Genomic DNA, 13,408 nt, shown 5'->3' on the forward strand with positions numbered 1-13,408 from the left:
CAGTATGGCTCAGTGGTTGAGCATCAACCTATGATCCAGGAGGTCATGGTTCGATTCCCAGTCAAGGTACATGCCTGGGTTGTGGGCCCCATCCCAAGTAGAAGGCTTACAGGAGGCAGTCGATCAGTGATTCTCTCTCATCATTGATGTTTCTATCTATCTCTCCCTTCCTCTCTGAAATCAATAAAAATATATTTTAAAATAAATAGATAAAAATAATAAATTGTGGTTGCAGTTCTGTAAAAAATTTTAAGTCTTTAACAAACACTGACTGCTCATTGCACTAGCCATTCAGTAGCTTTTTGTTTTTTTATTTTTTATTTGTTAATCCTCACAAGAAGATATTTTTCCATTGCTTTTCAGAAAGAGTGGAAGGGAGAGAAACATCAATGTGAGAGAGACGCATCGAGTGGTTGCCTCCCACATGTCACGGCCAGGGATGGAGAGGGAATCCAAAATCCAAGTACTGTGTCCTTGACCAGGAATCGAACCCACAACCCTTAGGGAGAAGAACTGGCACTCCAACCACTGACCAACACTGGCCAGGGCAGTAGCTTTTTCTTTGGGTCCTGCATTTCCTCATACTACTGCTTCCTCCCACCCCTCACAAATGGATATCCTCTAAACCAAGCATCTAAAACTACCTATCAACTCTTACATAATTAGAGAACCATTTTCCTAGTTTCTACTTGAAAATAAAACAAACAAAAAAGCCATCATCCTCATTTGTGGTACCTTTAATAAAGAAGAAAATCTATTCAGAAAAAATAATCAAAATAGTTGAGTCACAGGGTTATGAATAACATGCCCCTAACATCAAAAGGCCAACTTTGTGTCATCAACAGACCACTAAAGAGGGCCACTGAGGGCCACAGAATTGACTCACAAACATGGACGATTCTTTAATCACGCTGACTGGGCAGGGACCTCACATGAGTTACCAGAGTTCCTCACAACTGTCTCATACCATTTTTACTACTCAAGGAGGTACAGGGCGGTCCCTGAACATGCACACCCTTTGTTCTCAAGCTCCTCATTTTAACAAATATAGGGCTTTATATTCTCAACCACAGCACCACTGATATTTTAGGTCCCAAAATCCTCTATTTGTGGGGGGTTGTCTTGTGCACTGTAGGATGTTTAGCAGCATCCCTAGTCTCTACCCACTAAATGCAAATATCATGGCAACCAAAAATGTCTCCAGACATTGCCAAATACAGGCAAAAGAGCCCCTAAGAACTACTTTATTAGAACTATCAAGAAGTACAAGAGGAGTAACTAGTCTATTTCATGATAAGTCCATACAAGTTCCTGCATGAGAAACTCGCCATGAATAAGTATTTCCCTCAAAAGGAAAAAACAGCAACAGCTGCAGCAATCCACTTACCTGAAGAAGGTGAGCAGGAACACGACAACATGATGATGGCTGAACTGGGACAGCAGAGTTCCTCTCTGAAAAACACTTGGCCAGGCCATGTTCTTCCTGATCTTCCTTCCAGTCTTTGACCTTAAAATTTGGATAGTGGATGGCTTACACCATTTCTTCTTCCTGGAAAGGCAAAACACATTATTAACATTACTCCGTTTATCCCAACACTGAATTACTTAGGCTTATAGCCAGTCAGCATATAACCAGGCCTTGAAAGAAAAAAAATGTGTGCTAGCTGACACCAGAAAACCAGGTGGGTAATTACATTTTACAGCAGTTCGCTAGTTCTAAAAAAAAAAAAGGAATCCTTGACCAAAGGTTACACCCTAATAGGAAGAACTCTCATGCAAACTGATAAGAAAATCACCCACTTTAACAGAAAAAAATGAGCAAAGAAAATGAATAGACAATTCAGAAGAAATGAAATGGCTATTAAACTTACCAAATAATATCTCACTAGGAATATAAAAAATGCTAATAAAGGCAAGAAAATGTTTGCATAGTTAAAACAGACTGTGGCCTAGGGGACATCTGTAATACTCTCAACGATAAAGATAAGTAAATTTAAAAAAACACAACAGATTGTGGCCAATACAGCTCAATGTCCAATGATTTCTGAACTCTCATATGATGTTGATGGAAGTGAAAATTAGTACAGTATTACAGGAAGACAATCTGGCCAAGTTCATCAAGAGTCTTTGACACAGTCCCGCCGGCGTGGCTCAGTGGTTGAGTGTCCACCTATGAACCCGGAGGTCACGGTTCGATTCCTGGTCAGGGCACATGCCTGGGTTGTGGGCCTGGTCCCCAGTAGGGGGTGTGCAGGAGGTAGCCAATCAATGATTCTCTCTCATCACTGATGTTCCCCCTCTCCCTTCCTCTATGAAATAAAAATACATATATTTAACATGATGAATTAACTTTTTTAATAACATGAGAAAATGTCAAATGAAAAAGTATAAATATAATGAACTCCATATTTACATACTATTTTTTAATAATTCTTTACTGTTGAAAGTATTACATATGTCCCCTTTTTATCCCCCATTCATATTTACATACTATTTACAAATAAGTAGGGAATATACTAGTTCTTCTTAAGTAGTGGGATTAGGATTAATTTTAATTTTCTATATACTTCCCTAAAAATTCTACAATAAATGTATATATCACTTTTTTTTATTTTATAGTTTATTGATTTTTTACAGAGAGAAAGGGAGAAGGATAGAGAGTTAGAAACATCAATGAGAGAGAAACATCGATCAGCTGCCTCCTGCACACCCCCTACTGGGGATGTGCCCGCAATCAAGGTACATGCCCTTGACCGGAATCGAATCTGGGACCCTTCAGTCCGCAGGCTGACGCTCTATCCACTGAGCCAAACCGGTTAGGGCTGTATATATCACTTTTATAATCAAGAGGGAAACATTCAACAGCATTGAACAAGTCCTATAATTGATCTGCATATTAGGAAAAATTAAATTAACAAAATGACTTGTATGAGAAATGCACTATAATAGTCAAGGTAGGAGACAAACTCAAAAGCTCCCAATACTTAAATTAGCAAATCATAGGGCATTGCTTTCAAGGCTGTGCTCCCTATAACTGCTATTATACTCCCATTTTCACTAGTCACAGCTTGGTGACGTATCCAAACTTTAAATGATGCAAGACCCAGGTGAAAGGCCTTTCTTTATTTTTTTTAATCCTCACCTGAGTATATGTTTTTGATTTTTTAGACAGAGGAAGGGAGAGAGAAAGATCAATCAGTTGTCTCCCATACGCTCCTGACTGGGGATCAAACCCACAACCTAGGTATGTGCCCTGACCGGGAATTGAACCTGAAACCTTTGGAGCACAGGCTGACGATCCAACCAACTGAGCCACCTGGCTAAGAGGCCATTCTTGATAAACATTATAACTGCTTCACTTACTGGCTGTGAGTCCTTGGACAAGTTAATCTCTATAAATTGCAGATGGCCTATCTCTAATAGTTATGAAACTAAAATAAACAATTTATGCAAAGGTTTAAGATAATTATTTTAGTCACTGATCTGCCCAGGATTAATCCCACGTCAGCAGAATGTAACTAACTTCATTTAACCATTGTCCTGAAATTTTTTAACAAAATTATGAGTTGAGTAAGACTGTAAAATTCCATTTACAAAATGTAACAAATAAACCTGCTGTCTGTAATTCCAGAAAGTTACCAAACTGAGAGCTATTAGCGTTACTGCTAAATTTATCTCCACTCCCAAAATTAAACATGCGACCCAAGTGGGACATCTGGAAACTTCAGCCATTCTTTATAAAGAATAGCTCTTTGAACACATTCACACCTCAAAACACTGGGCTGAGTATTTCAGGAAAGGTTATGGGTTATGAAATTCAATAATTTGTCAGGGAAAATAATTCCAAAAATTTATACTCCAACAAGTTAGGATTACATCGCTTCGGCAATAATGGTTGTGTATTTCAGGGCTGTACAGTTACATTAATAGCTTTAATGACTAACAAGCTGTTTTGGACCATCTGGATTTACTTTCTAAATAAACCACCTTTTCCTTGGCTACAGTGATGGGGGAGAAAAGGCTTAATAAGTACATGGAGAAAGTGGTTTTAAATATTCACCTGCTACTGGCAGAATGACTTTTAAAATGAATAATACTATAACATCTGGTCCTATGTAATTATAATAATACCTTGCACTTCTATACCCGACATCACAGAAGTGATTTCTAATAATCTATGAGCTCTGGGGAAGCACACAGAGTTTTTGCCAAATCTGAATCCATCAAGCACAGCCTACTTTCTGAAAACCATTTTCTTTCCTGCTCTAAATATAAACAGATGTCTAAATTTTTCAAGTGTATATAAATGCTGTTATAATTAATCCAATCAAAATTCATTTCAGTGTTTCTGAATTCACAGTAGGTTGTCATTTAGTATTTTCTCAATGGATACTGAATAGATAGATACTCAATTGATACAACCAACTATCACGTCAGAACAAGAATTATCTTTAAAAAAAAAACACAAACCTTATTAAAAATAAGATCCTTCCCATCATAGAGGATCCACAATCACTGAACATGTTTTACTTTTCAAAGCAAGTTCATATCACTAACATCTGATTTATAATGAAGCTTGTTTTGGGTTCTAGCATATCACTCATACAAGGTATTTTCCAGAATGGGACATATTGTATAATCAACGCTTAATAAAATATGGCTTCACATGTAACGTGCCCAGATAGAAGGCAATCTTTCCCTTATGAACATTGCCTTGGAATATAAAAGCTTCTAAAATTTTCACTTTCTGTTGATGTTTACAGTCCATTCCAACCCAAACAACACAATTTAAAGTTGTCTTGTATTAATAAGACTATGGGATTACAGAGTGGAAAGGGGAAAGACTGGCAGGAAAGGCGATAACATACCTGAAGCATCTAGCATACATCTCATGTGGCTCAGTCTTCACCCAACCTCAACAGCTGCCATGCTCTCTAGGAATCTAGATAAGCTGTTAATAAACTCTTATATCACAGCAAACTACCACCTGCCCTGGATAACCCTGCTTCCTCTGAGGTCTCTCAAGGAGGAGCAATCTTTTTCTCACACCCACTTTTCCTCCTTGTGAAACCCCAACTTCTTTGAAACTCACGCCGTGGGCTTTACTGCCCGCTGTGCTGACAGCTGTCACTGTCTGATCTCCCACCAGGGCCCTGTCCCTACAGACAGTTCCTGCCTTGCGCTTCCTCCCACCACCGCCTGGGTCTCCTGTCAATATCCAGGAGGTATTCGATCACATCCCTGTCCTCTTCACCACCAACTTCTGCCTCTACCCAATGAAAACGTACCCCATGATCAAACCTGGTCCCTGCTATGGCCAGTAACTGAATCACCTCCCCAACTGGATTTCAAACACCCTTTCCTTCCAGAAAACTGCTTTCTTTCATACTGCCCCCTCCGGCAGCCGTCTTACCTCAGCAAGGCTCCCAATTCGGTCACCTCATCATTCTTTCCATTACCCAATACCTTCCTCTTGTCCTCATCTCCTTCTTCACCAACTTAGAATCGGAACTATCTCCCTACGGGACTCTCTTTTTCTTGCTTGCCCCTGTCCTCCTTCCCTGCGCTCAAGCAGTTGAGTTCTGCCAGAGGAAAATCACACATTCCGGCTGGTTTCACTTTTTAGATTCAAAACCACAAACCTCAAAGGACATGCAATACTGCCCAGCAAGCCTACACTTCCCTAATCATTTTGCTTTCTCAACCTCGAAGACAGAGATTTCACACTTCTCTCTTTAAACTTCCAACACTCTCTCTCTCCTCCTCCATTGAATACCAGGGCTTTCGGTCAATGACTCCCAGATCTATAGCTCAGACACTCCAGGGTTCCTGAAGGTACGGCAACCAACCACGTGATACCCCTCCCTGCATCTGAAACAGATTTTTCTTCATCCTCCCTCCAAACCGATTCCTCCCCCAGTATGCCCCACTTCAGCAAACGGTGTCACCATTGCTCCATTTCCCAAGGTAACTAGGCCGTATCCTTCATTTCTCCTTTTCTCTCAGCTTCCACATATAACCCACTACTAAGCTCAGTCCCTATGACCTCCAAAATACACCCCGTCCAACCTTTTCTCTCCATCCCCACTGTCATCGGTAAGATAAACCACCATATCCCCCACCAAGCCAACCACACAGCCTCCTGTGTGGGTTTCACTGTTTCTACATCTACCCGGCCCCCACTATCATTTTCCACACATGGGCCAGAAATATATCTTTAAGCATACGTTAGCCGACATTCCTCTGCTTAACACACTTTGATGGCTTCCCAAGACTCAGATAAAAACACAAACCTCTTTGCCATGGCCTTCAAGCCTGTATAGTAGGGAGGTTAAGGGGTGGGGGGCAGTAGAGTTGACAGCTGGGGTTGGCAGAAAGAACCCAAGGATAAAGGAGGGGGCTGCCGAAGCAATGACTGAGAAATTGGGCTTTTTTTAAATTAGTTTTCAATAGGTTCTATATGCACAGAACCTCTAGGTGGAAAGTTCACAAGATAGCAAAGGATAAAAAAAAAAAAAGTTTAAAAAGTTAAAAAAAAAAAAGAAAGGCAGCAAAGGGTCTAACAGTGACATCTCACTCCCTGCTCTTGTCACCCTTGCTTCCGCATCCTACCCATTCCAGCATAGGCCTTCACATTCACACATACAGAGATGGCATGTGACACACACTATTCTGCTCCATTTTTTCCTTCACCTATCAGAGGTTGGGGGGGGTCTATCCACATCTTCATCTGCAAAGTTGCCACATTCCATCTACAGGACATTCCAATCCTTGGCCAGTGTACAGTGAGGTGCTGCCCTCTGCCCTCCTACTCCTTGCCCACCTTGCTCTGCACCCTCACCAGTACCTTAACTCCACACTCACTCCCTCTCCCCACACTAATCCCTTTCTTGGCCCTAAACCCACCAAGCTCCCTTCTTGCTTTGGGTCTTTGCATTTGCTGTTTCACGGCCTGAAATGTTTTTCTCCTGTTTCTTTGCAAATGGCTTGCTCTTTCCTTTTCTTGGCTTGTCCTCAAAAGTAATCTTCTAGAGTGACCTATCCTGGTCACTCTATTTTAGATGGCCTCCCTCAGCCCGGGCCAATGTGACTCAGTGGGCTGGGCGACTCCCATTCACCAAAAGGTTGCCAGTTCAATTCCAGGACGAGGTATATGCCCAGGTTGTGGGCTCCATTCCCCCCTCCCCCAAGGGGGCATGCAGGAAGCAGCAGATTGATGTTTCCCTCTCACTCTCCCTTCCCCTTCCGCTCTCTCTAAAAATCAATTTTCAAAATAGTTGAACTTTCATCAAAAAAGAAAAAAAATGGCCCTGACCGGTTTGGCTCAGTGGATAGAGCGTTGACCTTCGGACTGAAGGGTCCCAGGTTTGATTCTGGTCAAGGGCATGTGGCAGCTGATCAATGTTTCTCTCTCATCCATGTTTCTAACTCTCTATCCCTCTCCCTTCCTCTCCGTAAAAAATCAATAAAATATTTTTTTAAAAATGGTTTCCCTCAGTTACTACTACCTGTCTCATCTCATTGTTTCTTCCCTTCATAACATTTCTCCCAATCTAATTACCTGGTTTAATTGTTTACCCCTTTATTGTTCATCTGTAAGTTCTATAAAAGCAGTGGCCTTATCTGTCTTAAGCCGGAGGCTATATCCCCAGCACCTAGCAGGACATTTAGAACGATCAGTAAAGATGTTTTTGCATGAATGATTCTTTGACTGAGGGCCAACACTGAAGGCTTTCAAAGTGCCAGGCACTGTCCTAGGTACTTGCCATGCATTCATGCATTTAGTTCTCATAACATCTCACAGACGAGGAAACAGTTTAGAAAGTAATCTTTCTCTCAAAAGATGATGCGAATAATCAAACCCAGACCTGACCCTAGCCCCTAGGTTATACTGTATACGAGGAAAACGTTAAAATATAACATATCTCACCTTAAACTTAAAACATATAAATCCAGGATGGGGGGGGGAAAATACACCTTATTAGTAACAGTGGTTCTCTTACACACTACTCTTAAATGAGGACACTAGATGAGCAGTTAGTTCCCTTTCTAGACTTCGGTTTTTACATGTGCAAAGTACAAGTATTTTAAGTACTCAAAGTATAGAGAGGTGGGTGAAAAACTATTACATGGATAGGTGAGTTCACCTGTTTTGACGGTACTGCCTATGCTGTAATTTAGCAGCCCAGTGATCAACATTTATACAAGTGTCTCTTATCCCACATGATCTCATTTGAAGCCGTTTACCTGTAACACATAAATCCTTTTATTCAAAACTCAAGTCTTCCTGTAACTGTTCTCTCTCCTCAAATTGTTTCATTACCACAAATGTAAAATACCTAGCAGTTATCTGTAAATTCTCTCATCTTATTCTAGGTTCCCCAAACCACATTCTTCCCACCTATTTTGAACACATTCCAAAGACAAGATTTCCCTCTCCTAGAGTCTAGTTAATGGTGGTTGCTGTGGCATTTCATCATCACACATGAATAGAGACAAAGTAAAACCTTCAGTGATACACTTGATCCTAACAGCTAGAGAGCAACAAATATTGCCCTGACTTTACTTTTAAAGTGCTGCTTCTGGGTCTTCTGATGGAAATCAAAAAGTAACAGGAGAATGATGTCACCCGAAGCCACGTGTGGCCCACACAAAAGCATATACAGTTCGAGTTGGAATCCAAGACCCTCCACCTAGTTGAATTCTTTGAGCCTCAAATTTCTCATTTAAAGATCACATGAAAGCCCTGACCAGTGTGGCTCAGTGGATAGAGCGTCGGCCTGCGGACTCAAGGGTCCCGGGTTCGATTCCGGGCAAGGGCATGTACCTTGGTTGTGGGCACATCCGCAGTGGAAAGTGTGCAGGAGGCAGCTGATCGATGTTTCTAACTCTCTATCCCTCTCCCTTCCTCTCTGTAAAAAAATCAATAAAATATATTAAAAATAAAGATCACATGAAAAAAGAAAAGAAAAAAAGACCACATGAGATAATTATAGAGAGTCCCTAGTACAGAGACTGACAGAGTCGGACACACAGCAATCAGCCAACGAATGGGAAAGAAATAATTCAAGTACCAAGACATGGAAGAAAGAAGGTTGGAATTAAGAATGAGATTCTGCTCATCCCAGGAACATATTCTCCCCCCTATAAACGTTTCAGTAAAAGCTGCCGTGACATCACCCACAATCTCCTATTTCAGAAAGCCTCGTGGACACATTCCCATTGTCCTCTTGTCAAAAGTGAGAATAAACAGACCACATCTGCAAATAAGAGCACCGAGGGAATGGCGAATGCGTAACTCGACCCAATTCCTGGACTGAGACCATGTCACCGAGAAACAAAACCCGGGTCCCCACTAACACCCCCCTCCCTCTTCGGCCTCTGCACACCCTTCCCAAACGCTTCCCCTTCCCGCCTGGAAAGGACACCTTCACCCGGCAAAGTGCGAGGCGCACGGGAGCCCCGCCGCGCGGCCCTCGGGCCTCCCGGACCTCCAGCTGCCGCCCTCGCCCGCCCCGCCAGGCCCGCAGCACCGGGGGAGGAGGGGGCCCGAGGAGCCAGGCACCGGGTGGAAGGAGCGCGCGGCCGCCCCGCGGCGCCACACCCACCGGCCGCCACCCTCGGCATCTCCGCCTCGCCCTCCCGACTCCTGGAAACCCCTGGGACCTGCCCTCCCGTGCGGCGCCCCCACCCCGCCGTCGGCCCCTTCTAGGACTGCGCCCCGCGGCCGCGGCTCGCGCACCCGAGACCTGCAGTAATCGCTGCTCTCCGACCAGCTGCTCCGCTCACTCCGCTTGGTCCCGTTGCCCGCTGCCCGCCTCCGCCGCCACCTCACCCTCAGCGCTGCGGCCAGGGTTTCCGGGCGCCCACGTGACCCGCGCGGTCCCCGTGGCATGTTGGGAGTTGTAGTCTGACCGCGAAGGCCGGGGGGGACTGGGTTGGCGGGGGCTGCTCCTAGCGGCTGCGGAGGTCTCTGTGGACCCCGCTGCTGGGCGGAGCTGGGACAGGGGGTTGGGGCGGGGCGCAGCGGGGGCGGCGGTCGGGGGAGCAGTATATGGTCCAGGAATGTTAGGGAAAAAAGCAGTGAAGGAGAGAGAACATATAATTTGATATGATGTATACATCACCTTTTTTTCAAAAAGCTTTATCGCTCTTTCTTTTTATAGAAAGCAACGTGTTGCTAAGGGTGCTACTAACCTGCCACGAAGGCATAAGCTTTAGATTGTTTAAATACAGTTGCCCATAGTCTACCAGTATCATTCACTGTTCTATGTTGTACCCCACCTACTCAAATAAATGAATGTTCTGGTCCTGGAGGCCTCAAGCAAAAATTAAAGGTCTTACAACACTTACCTTTGAACAAGGATCTCTGTCCTCCTGGGCTGCTTTCAAACTATTGGGGAAATATAATTAGGAGGAAAAAACAAAAAACTCCCAACCCAGAAGTCTTTCCACAAAAGTAATAGACTAGGAAACCGTTGTATTATTAAATAAACTTTAATCCAGAATGCGATGCACTTTACAAGCAATGCACTGAGATTGCAAAGACGGAAGGAATCTCCCCTTTATATAGCCAAGCCAGGATAACCCACCAAAAAGCATACTCTCAAATGAGAGGATGTGACAAGATCACACATCCTAACTTTATCAGGGAAACTGGGGAGACAAAACCTGTGTTGGCTTAACCAGAGGAGAAATAAATTTCCATACCTTTAGGACAGGAGATAGTCTTGCCGATTGGAGCAAGGTGCCCACAAACGTTAGGCTGTTAAGCTGATGCCATTTTGGGCAGCCCATCTGGTTTGCAGATGATTTAATAAAATTATAATCCCTTAAAAAAAAGGTAGGCTCCTACCCTTACACAGGAACTGGGTATTAGGGACACTATCTTCCTGGTTGTTTGCATTTCAAAGATGGTTGCCAGGTCCTGGAGGAAACATTCCTGAGCTGTGAGACTAGCCACAGGTTATTTAGCCATTATAAATATATACTGTACATGTATTTTAAACATACGCAGAAAGAAATTTTGAAAGAAAAGGGAGGAAGGGAATGTGTGCAATGCAGTAGTAGTTTTGTTTCTAGTCACCTAAGGGTGTATCTGGGGGAAATGTGGTATCAGCGTGAGCAACAATAAACCAGCCGAAGGTTTCACTTTTATTTTTAAAAAATACATAGTAGAATATTACTCACACACTTAAAAAATGAATAAAATTCTGATACATGCTACAACATGGGTGAACTTTGAAAACATTATGCTAAGTGAAATAAGCCACACACAAAAACAAATATTGTTTGAGTCCATTTATGTGCGGTACCTAGAGTAATCAAATTCATAGGAACAAAAAGTAGAATAGTGGTTACCAGGGGCTGGGAGGAAGGGAAAATGGGATTACTGTTTAATGGATATAGAGTTTCTTTTGGGGGTAATGAAAAAGTTCTGGAGATGGATGGTGGTGGTGATTGCACAAAAATGTGAATATATGTGTTATTATTGAAAGGTACAGTTAATTAATTAATTTGTTGTTGTTAATCCTCACCCGAGGATATTTTTCCATTGATTTTTAGAGAGAGTGGGAGGGGGACAGACAGAGAGAGAGAAACATCGATGTGAGAGAGAAACATCAAGTGGTTGCCTCCTGCCAGCACCCTGACCAGGGTCCAGATCGAGTCTGCAACTGAGGTACGTGCCCTTGACCGGAATCGAACCCAGGACCCTTCAGTCTGCGGGCTGATGCTCTATCCACTGAACCATACTGGCTAGGGCAGAATGATACCCTTAAAATGGTTAAAATGGTAAAATGTATAAATTGTGAAATACATGTGTATATACGTATATGCGTGTATATAAAGTAAGTATATAACCTGGCTGCCACCACCATCCAGAAAGCCTTTTCCCCGTGGCCCAAGCTATGCTCTTTGCACTGATAGTCATACTGAGGGAGAAGGTCGGAGTAGGGAGAGGCCGAATCTCTCCTTGGCTTCCATAACCATCTGGACATTTTACCACCATTTGATGTTACTCTAGATGTTCTCCAAGTAGTCGGTCTGAATCCGCTGACTTTTTTTTCTTTTCTTTAACAGTAAGCATTACCGGGAGAAGAAAACATTTGATGGCTAACCTCATTGACATTGACATTTAATGGGCTTTCTTTCCTGCCCCCTGCCCATACATTTGCGGTGGGTCTTGACTAGGAACATTTCATTTCCTAGTCACATACCTATGACCATGGCTCTCAGCAGTCGGCTGCAGCAGCCTGTGGCAGGGTCTTTTGTTTTCTTGCTCTACCTGCCAGCATTGGGGTTATTTTATTCAAAGGAGCAGTTCCCCGCAATTTATCTGTAAGTGGAATTCGGAGCAAAATAAATCATATTTTAAAGATCATCTGAAGGAATCGTGGGGGAAAGGTGCTGTTGGATATTGAATAAATTGTCCTCTGTTGCAGGGCTTCTCAATCTCTCTAGACCTCAGCCACAGGAAGAAATGCATTTTCCCTCACCCCCCTCCCCCGCCCCCCTAGATACAGGCAGGTCTGCAACTGACCCGAACATTTCACAGAACAATCCTGAGCCTGATTACGTGAGATACATTCTGGAATTTTTTTTGCGAACCTCTTCTGTAAAAATGCTGGTTGCAACCCACTAAAACTGATTTCAGGACTCGGGACTAGGTCTCAGCCCACGGTTTGAAAACACTATACCAATTTAAATATTTTATAAACAGGATGCCTCTGTTTTGCATATTGTACCTACACGGCTTAACTGCCAAATGTTACCTTCTCCACAGGGGAGAAAATCTAATCCTATGGTCTGAGAACCAGCGACCCTCCCAGGCTCTGCAGGGGGAAAATTAAGGAAAATTCACCCCGGCTTTGTCTCTTGTGCCAGCATCGGGGCCTGGTAAACCCTGTTTCCCCAGACCTAGAAATTACCTCTGTTCTGTGGTTGAATATTTGAGGGAAAGAAACAAATGCTTTTTCAGCTCTTTCTTCCGTACAAATGCAAAGTTATTTTCGTTTTTTAATTTTCTCTTTGGAACACCTCCTTTCTCTTAGTGCAGCGGTTCTCAACCTGTGGCGGTCGAACGACCCTTTCACAGGGGTCACCTAAGACCATCCTGCATATCAGATATTTACATGACGATTCATAACAGTAGCAACATTACAGTGATGAAGTAGCCACGAAAATAATTTTATGGTTGGGTCACAACATGAGGAACTGTATTTAAAGGGCCAGAAGGTTGAGACCTACTGTCTTAGAGGCTCCTCAAGAACAGTAATTCGAATCCACAAGACAATGCAAAGACTCAAGGCCCAGCTCTGTATCCTTTACATTGTATTCTCGCCACTGGAGCCCCCACCCCAGCCAAAGAAGGGACATCAGGAAAAATGGGGGGGGGGGAGTGGTAGGG

At 43.2% G+C, this 13,408-nt stretch overlaps 1 protein-coding gene across 2 annotated transcripts in view; it reads right to left on the bottom strand.

Annotated features, from left to right (window-relative positions):
* Positions 1-9,877, bottom strand: part of SLC37A3 (solute carrier family 37 member 3) — a 44,882-nt gene extending 35,005 nt beyond the window's left edge. Inside the window, exons 1-2 of one of the 2 annotated variants that reach the window (XM_081102477.1) lie at positions 9,743-9,877; positions 1,388-1,549 (exon numbers count right to left, since the gene is read on the bottom strand). In XM_081102477.1, coding sequence (XP_080958603.1) covers positions 1,388-1,476 — 89 coding nt within the window. In that variant the 5' untranslated portion in view covers positions 1,477-1,549; positions 9,743-9,877. The remainder of the gene's footprint in view (positions 1-1,387; positions 1,550-9,742) is intronic. The other variant, XM_081102478.1, reaches the window with a different exon arrangement.
* Positions 9,878-13,408: the final 3,531 nt, after the last annotated feature.

Source organism: Myotis nattereri, assembly GCF_964212035.1.
Source record: "Myotis nattereri genome assembly, chromosome: 11".
In the NCBI taxonomy this organism is placed as follows: domain Eukaryota; kingdom Metazoa; phylum Chordata; class Mammalia; order Chiroptera; family Vespertilionidae; genus Myotis; species Myotis nattereri.